Raw genomic sequence first — 18,040 nt, 5'->3', positions numbered from 1 at the left:
TTTAGTCAGCTGTCGCTTGTCAGTCTGATGACGTCAGAGTCAGTCGGATAGTCTGACAAAATACAGAGATATGCGGGTTGCCTGTAACGAGGAGAAATTGTGACGATAAATCTACTAAGGTGCATCACGAACTAATTCGCTTAAGGCCCCTACACACGAACCGATTTTAATGACTTTAATTAGGGCACAATAAATAAATCTGGTATTCTCATTACTTTATCTTAATATTCTTTTTTTTTATTTTTTTATTTTTTTTTCTTTATTGAAGAAATTTACAAATCAATACAGGTTTAAATTGCACCTAGGTAAGCATACCTGTGTGTGCAATAAATAAATATTGTATAACGAATTGGATCAAAATTGGCATCTATATAATATGTAAATATCGAAACAATTTAATTATTTTACACGAAAATAGCGTACTACATACTTATTGATGTATTAGAGAAACTTCAAAAAAAGACTTAAGTTATTACAAATGAATTGTTTGACATTTTTATTAAAAAGTTTTTTGTTTTTTAAATTCCTGATATCTAGTGGAATTAGGTTGTAAAATTTGGGTGCTAAATAGGTGGCAAATCTGAGATTGAGATTTCTTTTTGATGAAGGTATTTTTAAGTGTTTGTTAATGTTTTGCCTAGTGTTGTGTTTGTGTTGTATAAAATTTGTTTTAATCCAATCTTTTAAATAAGTAAATTTACAAAGAGACAATACGTACAGTGCACGAATACTGCAGGTTTCAGTAGAGTAAAGGTGAGTGGTTGGAAACAGTTTTGCTTTTTTAAAAATAACTTTAAGAATATAGTTTTGACTAGTCCTTAGCTGTTCTAGATTGCTAGAATACATACCGCCCCACACCAATATCCCATAGGCAAGTAATGGTTCAACAAATGCTTTGTATGTCATAATAGTTGTTTTTTTGTTCAATATTTCACGCAAAATATAAAATTTTGGAATTAAACTTCTTATTTTATTCCGCAAATATAGCACATGTTAATATTATTAAAATTTTAATTGGATCAGAACTTTTGCGATCCTAAATTTTCATTTTTTTGAAGATGACTGAGCTATATCATCAGAAACCTCAACTTCTTTCCCTAAATAGTTATATAATCATGTAATATGGAAGGTGTTCCCGATCTTAACAACACAGTCAGGACAAATTTTTGTTAATAATGTATTTAGAACATTGAAAGACTAGAATTAGAAAACAACCACTTTGTTCGAGTTCAACATGTGCTCAGGGGGTGTTTCGTTTACACACATTTTCAAAAGAGGAAATCTTATATATTAACACAACATTATTATATAATGTTATTTTAACTTATTAGTGTTAGATTTAGAATTAAAAATAAAAAGTGGAAATAGATATATCTTATTGCAATAACATCTTTAAAGCAAAAAAAACAATTATTAACATTTTTATTCCTTAAAACGGTTCTAAAAAATTTGGAATGGCAAGACCGCAAGCAAAAGTTCAGTGCGCGAAATGTCACGGCTTTGTGTTTACATTCGGCATTTATGAAGTTCTGTGTTTTTTCTTTAGTTTTTGGTTGAAAAAGAAAAAATGTCTCATTTAAGTCTTTTCGTGACATGTTTAATACTTAAAGGCGAGTACAGAGCTACACACGCATGCGGTGAGCAGCCACGAATACACATACGTGTGCAAGTGTAAACGGCGCTTTCGTAGCTTCTCGCCACATGCGTTGCTTCTCGCGAATGACTTGAGCACACATGCCGGGATCCAGAGTGGTGTTGGTTTTTTGGCGCGCATCAAAGAAACATACGTGTGCGTTCGCGCTCAGTTTAGACGGATAGCGTTGGGTTTTGCTGCACTCGCGAGACAAGTTCAGATTTATTGAGTTTTATTGATTTATGTGAAGAATGGAGTGGTCAAATGAGCAGTGTTTGTAATTAATAGATTTGTATGAAGAAAACCCTATATTATGGGATCCAAAAAATACGTTTTACTATTCAAAAACAAAAAAAAAAGATGCATGGGAGTTGATTTCAAAAAATCTTAATATCAAAGACTGTGTCTTTTTTCTTTATTGCGGGGCCTATATAATTTAGAAGGCGTTCAAAGTCTTCTACTACTAGTCTAACATACGTGTAAAATTTTGAAATTGTCTAGTATTGGGTTCTAATGCCAAATCTACTAACAAATCGGACTTCAGTTGAAGGGTTCTTCTTTTAAATAAATGCGTCGTCCACCATCGCCTATTTTTTGTTTTTTCTTTTTTAATGAACTAATAACCACAAACGTGGCACTAACCATAAGCAGCTCCTCAGACATTTTTTCACGAATGGATGGAGCGCCTTGAGCACGCATGCATATGCGGTGAATTTTATTTTCAACGAATGCTTTGAGCGCAAATGGTTTGAGTACGCACGCATATGCGTGGCTTCTCACCGCATGCGTGTGCTAGTCTGTACGCGCCTTAATACGGTAATAACTTGTGCCGTTTGTGCAGCACCATGGACAAAACCGCGATTCAAGCCAATCTTTTCACAAATAAATACGGATACTTTCTTAAAATTATATCAAGGGGGAACCGTCATCATAAACGTAGAATAGGGGATTATATAAATAGTCCTAAATAAAAGCTTATTCAGAAATCTATAATAATTATAAAGTATTTAATTTCCAAAAAAATGCTTATTAGATATAAGCACCTTTATTCTGATGAACTACGTTAAAAGAATTAATAAAGAATTCATAAACGGTAATACTCTTTATATTTAAACCATAATCTATTATTAATAAATATTTACCGTGCAAATATTTTTTGACTACTTCACTGGTAAAGATTCCTTGTGTCGGTAGAATCAACAATGCGATCGAGCAGTATTGCGATGTTGTTGCCTTTTGCTTTAATATATAGTGTTACAATATTGGGTGCAAATATTTCAAGAGCGTGTTGCTGGAGTACAAATAAGACTTTTTTTCCTATCAACATGTGTTCTAAAATGTACCCCCTCAGCGCTACAGCCCTCGCAAATTGCTCGAAGAAAATAAATAGAATATTTAGAACATTGACTTTATATAGTTAGACGTTTTAAAAATTTGTAAGTTTCAGTTTTTTTGGGTTCTCTTGCCATTTTTTCGTTCCAAAAATGGTCAAAACTCAGATTTAGTTGATTTGACCAGACAATTAATGTGATTTGACAAAAATTAGCAGTAATCGTATCAAAAAAATGCAAAGGATAAAAAATTAAGACTTTTCCATGGCTAACAAGATGAGGTTGCTAGATTTTTAAATTTATTATTGTAAACATAAAATAGAGGCCATCAGAAGGGTAAGCTCCCTGAATCTTCACATAAAATTGGATTTACACCCTTTTTGTCACGGAAAATGAAAAGAGCACTCGAAAAACGAGAACCTTTTAGAATATTTGACGCATAACTGTAGTCACGGTTCCGAATAATCGATTTACTTCAAGCAATTTGCACGGGCTATAGCTCTGAGAAGGTGCGTTTTAGGACACATGTTTATAGGAAAAAAAAGTCTTATTTTGACTCCAACCATATGCTCGTAAAATATTTGCACGGAATTTTGTAACATCCTGTACTTCTTTATAGAGTTTCTCATCATATTTTATATAAGAGAAACAGTAGTATTGTTTTGCGCCTGTGAAAATAAGTGACTATTAGGTGTTTTTTTGCCATTTGGCATCATTGCGTCAGAGATATTGCAAGCAAACAAACTGCCCATAGTTCCACGGCCATGCTAATTCTAGCCTTTCAATGTTCTAAGGATAGTATAAGCCAACAAATGAAAAATAAATTTTATTCCTTCTCGAGATTTCAGGAAAACCGAGTGATCGTACCAACAAACCCAAGACCTTTTCAATACAATATTTCAAGACCGCACACCAACTTTTAAATCTACAGTGATAAAAAGAGGCCAAAAATCGAAAGCAATGATAAAAAGTCTAAAAATACTACATTTTGTTGAAGACTTATATTTATCATTACGCAGAGTTGTCAACCAGTGAGATGCTTGTTTTATATCGGTTCAAAATATCCTTAAACGTAATACATTTTTAAAAAAGATCGTTTTTTCTGAAAAATCTATATAAATGCAGATATTGGTCAGATAAAAACGCACTGGATGCGTGAAACTGAAAAGGTAAATGTTTGGGCAGGTATATTTGATAATAGAATAATTAAATACCATAGAGGAAATTTAAATACCATCAACTGGACTGGATTTGCTAGGAAATCAAATAGTACCAGAAACAAGAAGTCATGCTAATGCTAATTTTTATCAAATATTAGCATTAGCATGACTTCGTTTCAGCTAGATGGCGCCCTCCTTAATTTTAGAATTAAATATTAATTAAGTTTTATTTCACAAATTGACAAGTGACTGTTATTTTTTTTATCGTTTTATATTATTTATTTAATAAAGGAATAATGTAAGAATATTTTAGATCTAATATAAAAGTGATTAGTTCGTGATAAATTTTCGTTAAAAAATGGCTTATGCAGGGATTTTTTGTCTTGATATAATAGACTACTTTAAATCAAGCTTCCTAAACATATCGAGAAAAAAGTAAAAATATTTTTTCTTGAAAAACAAACAACGTTTGTTGGGTTGGGCTGGGCACAATTGACATAGAAGCGCCCAAATTCAATTTAAAACTAATAAATATAATCTATTTATTTTAACAACGTGACACCTGCCAAATAACAAAATATTATTAACAGCTTATTTTTTCTGATACGCTATTAGAATTTGATAGAATTTCAGTAGGCAATGTACTCACTTCACTACAACATTGTACGCTTTAAAATATTTCCTATTGTAAGTGTTTCTGGATTCTAACTTGCTAATTTAAACAACTAGTTATCTGAAAAATAACGCATCTAAGAAAATATACTTTTGTCAAAAAAACCTGCAAGTATCAGATACCCTAATATGCAATGATCGCCAGCGATGAAGCGTTTTGAGATAACCTCAAATCGACCATGTCACATGTAAATTCACCTTAAAGATCTTGTCACAGAATTTGACACATGTCAACGTCATGTAAGAATTAGAAAATAAGCAAATAAAATAATAAACATAAAATAAAATATTATTCTTTTAAACTCCATAACAATACTAGTTCAAGATTATTTGAAATAAACAGCCAAAGGTGAGAGATTCAGTCTATAATTACTTTCTGTTTTGATGTTATAGACACGATTCAATTATTTATTTTCTCTGCTCTACAGAACAATGGCTCCATCAGGTGTAAATATGAGAGAATGGGAGGCAACAGCGAAAGCCTCTGCTACGGCAAAAATTGTCAACATGTTTAATAGGCCTGGACAACTAGAGAAAATCGATCAAATAAAACAGAGATTTGTAAGAAAAAAAGGCTCAGTTGAAGCTTTACTTAAATCAGCAATGCAACAACAATTGGATGGTGTCAGAACTGGTATTACTCAATTACATTTGTGCCTGGATCAATCTGTTGAAATTAATGCCAACGTGAAGAAAACATTTAGCATGTTTTCAAATGTAACAAGACTTTATGAAGCTTTAAATGAAGTTAGAGATGAAAACATGAGACATTCCCAATATGTGACTGCAAGGGAAAATTTAAGACATATCTTCACTGTTCCAGAGAGTGTGGAAAAGACTAAACAATGGATTAATGAAGGCAAGCTTTTGCATACACATCAGTGCCTAAGAGATCTTGAAAATTCCAGAGATGATCTGCTTTTTGAACTTCACAAATTGCCAAACCAATCTCCACATGACAAGTCTTTGCTTAAAGCATACTTTTCAGAAGTGGAAGTATTATCTAATTTACTGGAAAAACAATTGGTCTTTGTGTTGTCCAGAACTCTTAATACAGTTAGGAAAAATCCTGCTGAACTGGTGACAGTACTCCGGATAATTAAGAGGGAAGAAAGAGCAGATGAAATAGCACTAAAGCAAGAAAAACAAACTGGTTTCTTAGCCCCTGGAAGGCCTAAGAAATGGAAACAAATGGCATTCAATATTCTGGAAAAGTCGGTTCAATCAAGAATTGAAGGAACTCAAGTAGAAGAAAGGGAGGATAATAAACATTGGCTGATAAGGTATTTAGAACTCATAAGACAACTTATTTTAGAAGACTTAAGAGTTGTCAAAACTTTGTGCCAACCATGCTTCCCTCCAGAGTACCAAATTGTTAATAAATATGTGCAAATGTATCACAGATCTTTATCTGTTCATCTACAGGAGTTGATACAAAATGGTTTGCAAGGGACTGAGTATGTAACAATATTGTGTATGGTTTACAAAACATACCATTCAGAAGATATGATGGGTCACCCAGATTTGGTGGAACACACAAAGGATTTGGGAAATTTATTACCACCTGCATTACTCGAGAGGGTTATCTCAAACTACTTGAATGATATTGAGTCAAATTACATTGAATGGATGCAGAACACTTTAAAATCTGAGAAAGAAGAATGGAAGTCTGCTGTTGCGCCTGACACAAATTCTTACACCAGAACTGCAGCTCCAATAATCATTTTTCAGATGATAAATCAGAATCTTGACGTAGCCAACACCATCAGTCAGGAAATAGCTTTAAAAGTTTTAATATTAAGTGTGGAACAGGTTATTAAATTTAGAGATTCCTTTAGAGATGCAATAATAGATTTTAAACACAGGTATTTTGAAGATAGGAAGCAAGTGCCTTTTTTTACTCAATACATGATAATAATTATAAATCAGTGTTTGCAATTTGTTGATTTAGGAAACCACTTAGAGAAACAGTACTCTGGTTTGTTTGCAAGTCATATTAATGAAAATTTTAATAGATTAAGAGGCACTTTTTTGCAGCTAAGAAATGAAGCTTGTAATTTTCTTCTGGAAGAACTTTTTATTGACTTGGATCAGCACTTTGAAAAACTTTTTAATTCTCAATGGCTAGTAACCTCAGAGTTGCAAGTAAGTTCTGCTCTGGAGACAATTTATGCTACCCTTGAGGATTATTTCCAAGACTATAATCGATTAGCTGAAGCTAACTACAACTTTATTGTTGATCAGGCCAGAAACACTGTGGCTAAAAGATATTTGACAGCCATGTTGTCAAGAAAAGTATCTTTCAAGACATTTGATGATTGTATAAAAGCTGCCAGCCAAATGGCAAAGGAAACAGACAGATTAAGAACATTGTTCAGCAATATTTCTTCAAAAGAACATGACAGCAATGATGATGAATTTGAAGTAATTATAATGCTGTCAGAAGTTGTAAAAAGTGATGATGATATGATTTCTTTTGAGCTTCATAGAGTGGTTGAAAAGTATCCAGATATAACTGAGGATCATCTTTTAAGGTTGCTTAATTTAAGGGGAGACTTATCAAAGTCTGATATAAAAGATAAAGTAGCACATGTAGACAGGCCAAAAGTTTCTCATAGGAGTAGTGTTTTTAAATCACTAGTGTTTCCTAAAATGGTTATCAATTTAAATTTTTAATAAAATTAAGTACAGTAGAATAATAATTTATATGAAATATAATATAGAGCTAAACAAAAATATTTCTAGAGTAAAACAGCATTTTATTGGCCTTAAATATACAGAATTTCTAATGTTAATATTTATTTGCGTTTTTGTTACTTCATATAGACCTGCATATTGTCGAACAGTTTTAATTTTAAAAGTGTTATGTTTATTACAAATGAATCTGTAAAACTGTAATAAATCATAATCTTGAAGTAGCCAATTTTGCCAAGAAATAGCTTTACAAGTTTAAATATTAAGTGTGAAATAGTTTATTAAGTGTAGATAGAGGGCACTTTGAAAAATTGTTTAATTCTCAATGGTTAGTATCTTTGAGATGCTCTGGAGACAATTTATGGTACTGTTGACGATTGTTTTCCACACTGAAACTAACTACATCTTTATAGTTGAGCAGGATAGAAACGCTGTTGCTAAAAGATATTTGACAGACATGTTATCAAGAAACCTCTTAAAATGTTTGATGACTGCATATAAACTGCTAGTCCAACGGTGAAGGAAATGAGGAAAAGTTACCACTTAAGCTAAAACTGCTGCTTCAAAGTTACTTAGCTGTAATGTATTGTTATTTATAATCCTATACATTCTAAAGCCTACAAGTGCAATAATTAGGAGGAATATAAAGAAAATTTGATTGGCTTTTTGAAATGAATAGAACTTCTTCTTTCCAAGAATATTTGATAAGCATTAGTGTGGTTTTATGAAATAATTTTAATAAAGTAACTAAGTACTACCATTTCTAGCAGTACCACAAATTTGCAATCTTAGGCTTAATTGAATAACTCAGTTATCAAATTTAGAACTCCCTGTCAGTAGTAATCTCAATTACTAGAAGATAAATTACTTATAAGATAAATTATTGAAATTATAGAAGATAAATTTATTGCTGTTCTAAATTGTTTATCTACACACGTCTAGGATTAATTTATTTTCTTGTACATTTTTACTCTGAAGAACAACTGGAGAAATGTAACTATAAAACAAAGGTATTTTTGCACCCCTTTAATAGAGACAAAAAAATAAAGATGCAAAATGTTGTTACTGATCAGAGAAACTTGTGGCACGACTACATACCACCGCAGATTAGTCAATAAGCTGAATATTAATAGTAACTGAACATAAAGTAGCTATTCAAGTTGCTCATTTCCACACTAACATTGATATTTTGGGGAGATATGGGATGTTTGATAGATCTGGAAAATGTCATAAATTCTAAATATTCTGTGATTGGTTGATGAAGTCAAATATAGTATGTATATAAATCACTAGAATAGAACAATCAGCAATACATGCTGTATGGGATGATATGTATTAGTCAAATTCAAACCCTTGACAAAAATGAGGATGTTCTTTCCTTTAAAATTGGTGTAAAGGAATCACTTCTTATAGGGGATTACTCGATGAAAATCTATGGCCCGTGGGCACTGCGGTAAAAGAATTTCGTTATGAAAAGAAAGCGTGTGCAGAGCGTCCACAGCTGTAGATAAAGATATTCTCTTCTTTTATCAAAATGTAAGAGGCCTAAAAACTAAACTTAGACTTTCTCTGCAATGCTCAGGCTGAAGATTATACTATATCTCTTACAGAAACCTGGTTAGATTCCGCTATTAATAATGAAGAATTTCTCGATTCTAGCTCTATAACGTTTATAGAATAGATCGTAAAGTTGATAACAGTTCCAAAAGTCGAGGTGAAAGTGTGCTTCTTGCTGTCAAAAACTATATTAAATCTCGTAAACTGGATATTGCTGACCCATCCATAGAGAAATTTGGATTTTAGCTGATCTAGGCAACCATGAGGAATACTGCCTTGGCCGTATTTATATCCATCCTACCACGGACATATCTGTTTATAAAAAGTACTGTAGAACAATTGCAAAAGTCTGTGACCTATATAAAAATTAATTCTTGGTGACTTTTGACTTTAATCTTTCTAATATATCTTGGAAACCAGTAAAGACCTACCTGGCGTTTGGCAGGGATTCTATTCTCTGTGATTCACTTGCTTTTTCAGGATTGAATATGGGTCAATTCTCGAACTCTGTTTTTCAAATCTTGATTTACCGTCCACAATTAAATGTAACGGTTTTGTTAATCTGATCCATACCATCCTCCTCTTGAACTGATACTGCCTTGCCTAAATATTTAACTTCACATGTGACTTAGTATTAGGACTTTAAACATGCTTTTACTTTGATTGAAACAGATTTCACTTTCATTGAAAATTATCTCCTAAGCTGTAATTGAGAAACAATAATGTCTAATACTGATTTAAATGTTAATGTTGTACACTTTTAATCTGTATTATATGGTTGTTTTGATATGTTTGTTCCCATAAAGAAGTCATTATCCAGTTTTGTTCTCCAGGGAGTTAAAAATCTTATCACGCAGAAAAAATTACCCACAAATTATAGAATCTGGTTCTGTGGCTGATTATGCAAAATTTAGCTCATTAAGACTGGAAGCCAATTTGGTATCTAGGAATTGTTATAGAAAGTATATGTTAGTAGGTCTGTAAGTGCTATAAAGGGGGACAGCAGATTTTTTTTGCAAAGCATTTCGCTTTTGTTTATAATACTAGCCAGCAAAATGCCTCATTTAATTCCGATATAAATCAATTATAAGTTTAATTTAGTGTCTGAGGTTGTGATAAGTCCTACTGACGTTGAAACTGCACTTTCCGAAGTTGATGCAAGTAAGGGGGCAGGTTCTGATCAATTTCCCAACAGGATGATGAAAGAATGCTGCCATTCTATTTTTATCTTCCTTTACACAAATTATTTACTGATTCATTGAATCAAGGTCTGTTTCCTAAAGATTGAAAGATGTCCAACGTTTGTCCAATATTTAAATCTGGAAACAAAAACGATGTGTCTAATTACCGCCCCACACGAATCATATCGTCCAGTCCTATAACTTCTTTGAGCAATGGATCGAGGCTGTTCTGAAGAAGGTTTTTCAAGAGATTTTGGTTGATCAACAACACGGATTTTTCAGTGATCGCTCAGTCGTTACCAACCTTTTCATATTTACCAACTTCATTTTTAGTTCATTCCATGAGGTACATGCCATAACTGTCAAATCAATTGGCACCTTGTTATCTTGGATTAAATCATACCTTAACAATCGTGGGCACCAAGTTAGAATTGGTTGTTGCTTGTCTCGACGTTTTATGGCTTCTTCCGGAGTTCCTCACGGTTCATATCTCGGTCCTCTCTTGTTTAATCTATTTATAAATGATCTTGCTCTTCTCGTGAAGTCAAAATGTCTCCTATTTGCTGACGATTTAAAACTGTTCCAACAAATGTGCTCTTCTCTAGATATTGAAAATTTGCAAAATTACATTAATATAATCTTTTCCTAGTGCCAATTGTATCTCATGTCTCTTAACGTTAATAAATGTTGACTCATGAAATTCAGTAAAAAAAAGGAGTCTGTACCCTGTAGAATACTTAATTAATAATTCAACTCTAAGGCATGTTAATTTAGTAAAGGATCTTGGTGTCTATATGGACCTTAAGCTTTGTTTTTCTCATCACTTTGATAATATTATTTCTAAATCAAACAGAATGTTGGGCTTTGTAAGGAGATCATGTAGGGATTTCAGTAGTATTCCTGCATTTAAATCTTTGTATAGATCTCTGGTCAGATCTAATCTTAAATTGGTTAATGTAATATGGTCTCCTAAATATCAATAGGATTGAAAATGTTCAGCACAAATTTGCTCATGAGATGAGATTTATCCTTTCAAGATCAGGTACACTTCTTTCTACAGAACAGACTATGTCATATCTATCATTAAATCCCTTGTCACATAGAAGAGAGTACTATGATGTATGTTTTGCTTTTAAGGTTCTAAATGGTATAACAAGATGTTCTGACTGCCTTGCTCTCTTCTCAATCTATGTTCCACCTTACTAAACCCGAAATTATTCACTTCTCCATGTCCCTTTCTGCCGAACAACATATTTTTTACAGAATCCAACAAACAGAATTTCTGCAACAGTCAACAAACATACAGAAAATCTTGATTCAATTTTCTCAATTCTGTTGCTCATTAAACTCTTTTAAACAATCTGCAATTAGATTAAGCTCACGTTAGGCTTAAAGTTTAGTTAAGTGATAAATGTATATGTATATATCTTTGCATTCTGTAAATATTGTAAACGTTAAAGAAAATAAATAAATATAAATCTTAAATAAATAGAACAGGAAGCAAAAGCCTTTAATCGTGAATTGCAATAAAATTTTCATAGGCTTATTTTGTAAATGTTACACAGGACTTACTTATAAATTCAGTTTATTTCAAATGCAATGTATAATAACAACAGATATACTTAAAGAGAAACACCATTAATCAAATAAATCGCCTCATTATCGCATCCACATAGAACTTTACAATTACTAATATCCAAAGTGTTAATGGGCTTTGCTAGTGTGGGCATAAGAGTAAGAACCTCCATTTTATTTTTAACGTTCTCTGGAGCGAGCCAAACATTTGATTCCTCCTGCTGCAAATCTATGGAATATTTGTTTTTATTTTTAGTAGACCAATGCCATAATTCTCCAGCACTAGAACAGGTAAAAAGATGATCAGGATCATCAGGATGAAATGATATCTCTGAGATTGATCCCTCATGAGCATTTAATACATTTACTGGATATGTGTTTACTCTAAGATCCCACGATGTTAGAGCTCCCAGTTCATCACCTAATAAATCAAATTAAAAAAATGTTGTATAGAGAAGATGTTTATAATACCTGCAATAATTATGTGTCTTTGAGTAGGATAGAAGGTCAAACAAGTAGGTGTAACCTGATCCCCGCTTAGCATAAAAGTACTAGCCGCCTTATTACTATTGGATCTTAAATCCCAAACTTTCATTTGCCCCCTCAGGTTGCTAGTAAGTACTTCATTATGCCTGATGAATATTACACATTGAATGGAACAACTGTCTGCATTATCTAATAAATAATCATAAAAATAAAAGTTGAAGTGTTTTCAATAGTACCCACCAATCGTCCTAACAATATTTTCTGACTGAGCATTTAAGACATTAATTCTTCCATCTTCCCCAACTGTAACTATATCATTTTCATGAAATGTCAAAGCAGTAGAGGGACTTGGTTCACTATTTTTAAAATAATGTATATCTTTCCATGTTCTGTGATGTTTAATATATGATTCCCCTACATCTGATACTGCCACTGAGAATAAATGTACCGAACCAGACGATGAACTGCTGGCAAAGTACTCAGAATTAAGAAACTAAAAAAAAATCTACTGACAGAGCTGCATGTACATTTCTATGAGGTCAGAATTTATAAAAAAGGCGTTACAATATGTTAAAAAAAATATATGATAACTTAATTATTAGCTAGCTAATGAAGGTTATTTAATCACAAATTTAAAAAAATGTTTTTACATTGGTATAAATATAAGGAAGTAATGTTTAAAGACCATCCATAAAGACCATGTTTATAGGACCATCTCGAAAGGCCTTAGGACACATAAAATAATAATAATAAAAAGTTAAAAAGAATAATAGAAAAATAAAAAAACATTATTGCACATTTTGGAAATAATGATTACATTGAAACCTTATTAAAAAATTAATATCTACATTTGTCTAATGTTAGACATGGTAGGGAATTGTTTAATATTTAGAATAATGATTGAACACCAGTGCTAGACTTTTTAACTTTTCAGTTTTTTTTCCATTTCAAAATTTACTTTTTAAAAATCTTCCAATAGCTATTTTATTACCCTTCATTGATTATTATTAATATTGTAACAGAACTCATCAGGTGATTATTAAAAACTAGATCCTCTAGGTGAAACTATTAAAGTAGGCATAAGTAGAATACTAAATACAACTAACTAACAAACCTAAACTACAAAATAGTACACACAGTATAAACATTCTGTTTTCTATAATTTAATGACTATATTAATTTAATATAATTATGAAGGGCTTTTTATCATATTGTTGGAATGTATTGTTACAAAAATGTGTGAATTAGAATGTGAAATGTACTATAGAACTATATATTTTACTTAATTTCAGAGCATGAACAGGCATTTGGTTTTCTATTGCTACAAATAGGTTTCAGTAATTTTATATGTTTGATTCCTATAATGTATACATATATGTTTAATTCCTATATTCCTATAATGCCCAGAATTTAATTTTTATAATTAATTATCTTTTTTATAATTAATTTTTATAAAAATCTTTTATTTCTTTTATAAAAAGAAATAAAAGAAATTGTAACATTAAATTGTGTGATGGTTGGTGTGGATTATGTTGAAAGGTATAATTCTAATATTTGTAAACTTCCTATACATTTGTATTTAGAACTGTTTTAAACTTAATACTTTTAAAAATTTACCTGAAAATTTTTGCCATTAAGTCTAGAAACAAACATATTAAAAAGAAACTAAAATATTTAGATAATAACAAGCGACTTTAATTATTGCTTTCAATATTTAAATTACTATTATGCATTTTTGAGATTACAGACCAGTCCTGTTTCTAGTTGACAAAAAACTTAAAATTTAAGGATCTATATCATCCATCCTATAACAGAAATACAAGGTGGTTTAGCAAAAATGTAATTTTTTTAAATCTGCCTATAACTTGTGCCTACAACCCAGATTTTTCCTTTGTTCCTTTTAATAAGTAGGCCTAATTATTTACCAAGTTAACATCAAACTTTTAACTTTATAAGAACAATTAATTTGTAATTTTAACATTGTAAAAAAATTAAAAATCCCAGAGCAATATTCCAATCAGGAGTATGGAGACATGGTTTTTATAAAATTAAATGAACATCAAGAAAGGCATTGTTTAGATGTTTAAGAAAATATCATGGATATGGATAATACCAGTCCAGAAACCAGCACCTAAGTGATGAATGAATATGAATAATACAACTCTTCATTATATAAAATAATAAAAAGTTTTGCAGCATTTGCAGAAACATATACTTTATTCATATAACATCCAACAAGTTCTTAAACTCTCTATATAGAAAAAGTTATGTTGGTAAAATATTAGCTCCTGGTTATAGGAAATAAATCTCTTGGGTAGACTTCAAGTAAATGATTCTGTTTTAGAATTGTCTACCTTTTGCCCACCTAAGTTAAGTAAAACTTTGTCAGTAACTATGTTTGAGACAACAAAGCTACTTTTTAAATTTAAAGTCAATACATGCCTATGTCTATTATCTTCATTTTTTTTCAACCTAACAAAAAATGTCAATAAAAATATTAGTTTATGGTTCTTTGAATCTATAACCCCCTAACACAGTTATAGATTTAACTTCAAAAATGTATTATTATTACTTGTATTAATGTAATTGGATGTTTACACTGGAATCTGCAAAAAGTAGTGTTTAAAATATTTTCTTATAATGTGTAGGACACCTATATAAATAGGACACCTATTTACTTACCTTTAATTCTGTTACATCCCCACAGTAGGGATATTCAGCAACATTAAAAGAATAAACATCATCTTCTTCAATGTTTTCATAAGCATCCCAAAGTCGGATTTTGTTTGTATCATTATCTACACTACCTGTTATGAAAAAATGTGATTCACCTAAGGTCTCAGGCTTCCAACGAATTTTGCTAATTTTTTCTGATATAAATGTGCCATGGAGGTTGTGGGACATTGTAGTTACATTTGAACTTTCAGAAACCATTTTGAAGGTAGCAACTTTGAGAAAAACTAAAATATTTGAAGTCAGCAATACTTTTAGTAAGTAACTTTTATTTAGGCATTATTATGCCTAAATAAAACTTACTGTTTTTAATTGAAGAAATTGAGGATCAAAATTACAGAAGATACCAAAAATTAGTAAAATGAAAACAAATGTATGTACTAAAATATATGCTTATAAACTAAATACAATACACATAACCTCAATCTAAATTTGAAAACTCAACCGAAATGTGAAGTGTAAGCTTGCTTTACATAATTGCGAAGTTTTCGAAATTAAAGCGACATGCGTGATGAAGGAGAATTTAGTGGTTTGCCATTTTAGTAGGTTTTGCCATTTATTAGTTACTGTATGGTATTTTAGACAAATTCCTAAATCTCGAAATCTCTTACGCCCAAGTCTTTGATGTACATTATAAACCAATAACAAATTTTAATTAAAAAAAGTAGTTTTTCAGGGCAATCGTAGAAATGGTATATGGAAATAGATTCTATGTCTAGCAAGATTCGAAATGTACCATAGAGAATTCTCAAAAACAATAACAATAATTTTGTGCCTCAATTTTTTTGAATTATTTGCCTACAAGTTGCAAGCTTAGGGACACATATTATTTATTACTGTTAGACCCTCATCCATTTGCCTTCAGGTAATCTATAAAGTAGTAGTAGGAGTAGGATTCTCCTATCTACCGTCTCGAAGATCCGACATCCCATCCATTTGTGGCCTAGTAACATTAATGCTAAGCAATTATGCAAGTATATCGTAGTCTCCTTAAACTAATGTCTAATATACGATTTCTTAGTAACTATAATGTATTATAATTAATGTATTATCGTGTTTCCCATGATGAATAATTCTAAAAAATATGGAGATGTCTTTATCAGGAATCTCCATGATATTATTCTTATACAGTGCGTTTTTTTTAATGCGGTACATAGGATTTTACATGTTAAAATGTCAAGTGCATGTTAGGCACATTTCTACTGTAGTTATAAAAATTGACACAGGCCAAGTTTGGGCTCTTAGCAGCATACTACTCCCAGCTCCTAGAATAAAAATGCTTAAATTTATTCTAAAAATTAATTTAAAAATCGACTCTTTTGAAATACCCCGTACAATACATGACCACCGGCTACAGACATTCATTAGTTATCAAATGGTTTGACATAACAACAAATAAAAGCTCAATTTTTTAAAATTATTTATTAAAAAATGACTCTTGTTTATACGATTGGAGTAAGATTGAAGATTGTATCAGTCTCATACCAGGAAATGGCAAATGTATTTACTGGCTTTTATATCCAGATCGCCCAGTTCTACGCAAATCAATTAGAAAGTATGTAGTAGAAAGATTATCAATAAGTAGTAGAAAGATTTCTTTTAAGAGTAAACAAAAACCCTTCGTCAAATTTACGGTTCTTAAAAGAATGTGATGTAATTTATTCCTGAAGTAGCTGCTTAAAAGCATTAAAATACAAATTATTAATTTAATTTCTTTATTTTTTTTTATATGGATTTATTTTTACTAAAATTAAATGCTTATTTTGTTAAATAAATTTCGTTTTTGACATCATTTAAGTTACCTTTTTGACATTGTCAATGTAATGATGAAATAGCTGGTATTAAATCAATATACAAGGCTATGAAAAAGTGTTTGTTTTCTAAAATTAAATTTGATTTTACTGAAAATCTAGCAAGTTTTTAAGAAGAAACTAAAGCTTGTTATATTTCTAGAGACCTAAACTTTGCCTATGTGAATTTTAGTCTGCATAGGCTTAGTAAAAATAAACATAACATGCACTTGAAATTTTACCATGTAAAATCCTATGTACCGCATTAAAAAAAAAACGCACTGTATATTACGTTACATGTAAACTTATTTGCATCACACTCTAGACACCTATTTAATTCTTTTTATTATCAAATGTATAACCGCAATATGTAGATATTATAGCGACCATGTATAATGTGACGAATTTTAACAAACACACTTACAATATGATTACACCTAAGAAGTAATATCAAAATTACGGAAAACTCACTACTGGTTTGGCACTAATCCAAGGATCTACAATAAATTTAATTAAATATCTGGGCTAGATTAACCTCTGAAGTGGTATTTTTGGTGATCAGATAAGTAGATTTGGTTGCCTGGAAGTTTCTATAGATTTTGGTTTGATTTGTTGGATGGAATATCGTTAAATAATCGTTAATTACTGTAAATTTAGAATATCGTTAATATGAATTTAAATATTGACCAACGTTAACCCAAATTATGAAAAACCACATTCGCGGTATTGCCAATATCGTAACAACATTGGATTAATTTACAAGGGCGGGTCAATAAGTCCGTGACTTTTTGGATAAAAGACAGGTTTTTATATAAAAAGTTATTTTATTTTTCAACATAGTCTCCTTTGAGTTCTATACACTTAGTCCAACGTTTCTCCAATTTTTTTATCCCTTCGAAAAAATATGATTTGTCGAGGTCATCAAAATAGGCATTTGTTTGAGAGATGATTTCGTCGTTGGAGTCAAATCTCTTTCTTTAAGTTTGGGAATAGGAAATAGTCACTGGGAGCTAAATCTAGAGAATAGGGCGGATGAGGAAGTAATTCGTAACCTAATTCATGGATTTTTGCCATGAAAACTGCACATGTGTGGACCCTTGCATTGTCCTGGTGGAAAAGAACTTTTTTTTTGGCCAAATGTGGTCTTTTTTCTATCAGTTCCTCATTAAATCTATCCAATAAGTTGGTATAATATTCTCCATTGATTGTTTTCCCCTTTTGAAGATAG

At 31.2% G+C, this 18,040-nt stretch overlaps 2 protein-coding genes across 3 annotated transcripts; one reads left to right on the top strand and one right to left on the bottom strand.

Moving 5' to 3' along the window:
- The first annotated feature begins 5,016 nt into the window (after positions 1–5,016).
- LOC126741699 (exocyst complex component 3) lies at positions 5,017–7,593 on the top strand. Of its 2 annotated transcripts, none has more exons than XM_050448232.1 (2): positions 5,017–5,145; positions 5,190–7,593. In XM_050448232.1, the coding sequence occupies exon 2, from the start codon at positions 5,229–5,231 to the stop codon at positions 7,470–7,472; it is 2,244 nt and encodes a 747-aa protein (XP_050304189.1). In that variant the 5' UTR covers positions 5,017–5,145; positions 5,190–5,228; the 3' UTR covers positions 7,473–7,593. The 2 variants fall into 2 exon arrangements, with proteins under 2 accessions (XP_050304189.1, XP_050304198.1); XM_050448241.1 differs by having other exon boundaries at positions 5,021–5,145; positions 5,225–7,593.
- A 4,203-nt stretch (positions 7,594–11,796) lies between these two features.
- LOC126742039 (nucleoporin Nup43) lies at positions 11,797–15,453 on the bottom strand. The gene is made up of 5 exons (XM_050448569.1): positions 15,326–15,453; positions 14,972–15,249; positions 12,530–12,782; positions 12,275–12,478; positions 11,797–12,224 (listed from the first exon to the last, which is right to left on the bottom strand). The coding sequence occupies exons 2-5, from the start codon at positions 15,221–15,223 to the stop codon at positions 11,851–11,853; spliced, it is 1,083 nt and encodes a 360-aa protein (XP_050304526.1). The 5' UTR covers positions 15,224–15,249; positions 15,326–15,453; the 3' UTR covers positions 11,797–11,850.
- Positions 15,454–18,040: the final 2,587 nt, after the last annotated feature.

This window comes from Anthonomus grandis, chromosome 1 (genome assembly GCF_022605725.1).
Source record: "Anthonomus grandis grandis chromosome 1, icAntGran1.3, whole genome shotgun sequence".
NCBI lineage: Eukaryota > Metazoa > Arthropoda > Insecta > Coleoptera > Curculionidae > Anthonomus > Anthonomus grandis.
Note: the sequence above shows the minus strand (reverse complement) of the source record. Positions and strands in the feature narration are given on the sequence as shown.

Bases quoted from the DNA above. Each gene is read 5' to 3' on its own strand.
- LOC126741699 (XM_050448232.1), top strand. From the start codon at position 5,229: ATGGCTCCATCAGGTGTAAATATGAGAGAATGGGAGGCAACAGCGAAA.
- LOC126742039 (XM_050448569.1), bottom strand. From the start codon at position 15,223: ATGGTTTCTGAAAGTTCAAATGTAACTACAATGTCCCACAACCTCCAT. The intron at 12,479-12,529 runs GTGGGTACTATT...ATTATTTATTAG, and splicing joins AAATATTGTTAGGACGATTG to ATAATGCAGACAGTTGTTCC. The intron at 12,225-12,274 runs GTATTATAAACA...TTGATTTATTAG, and splicing joins AAGACACATAATTATTGCAG to GTGATGAACTGGGAGCTCTA.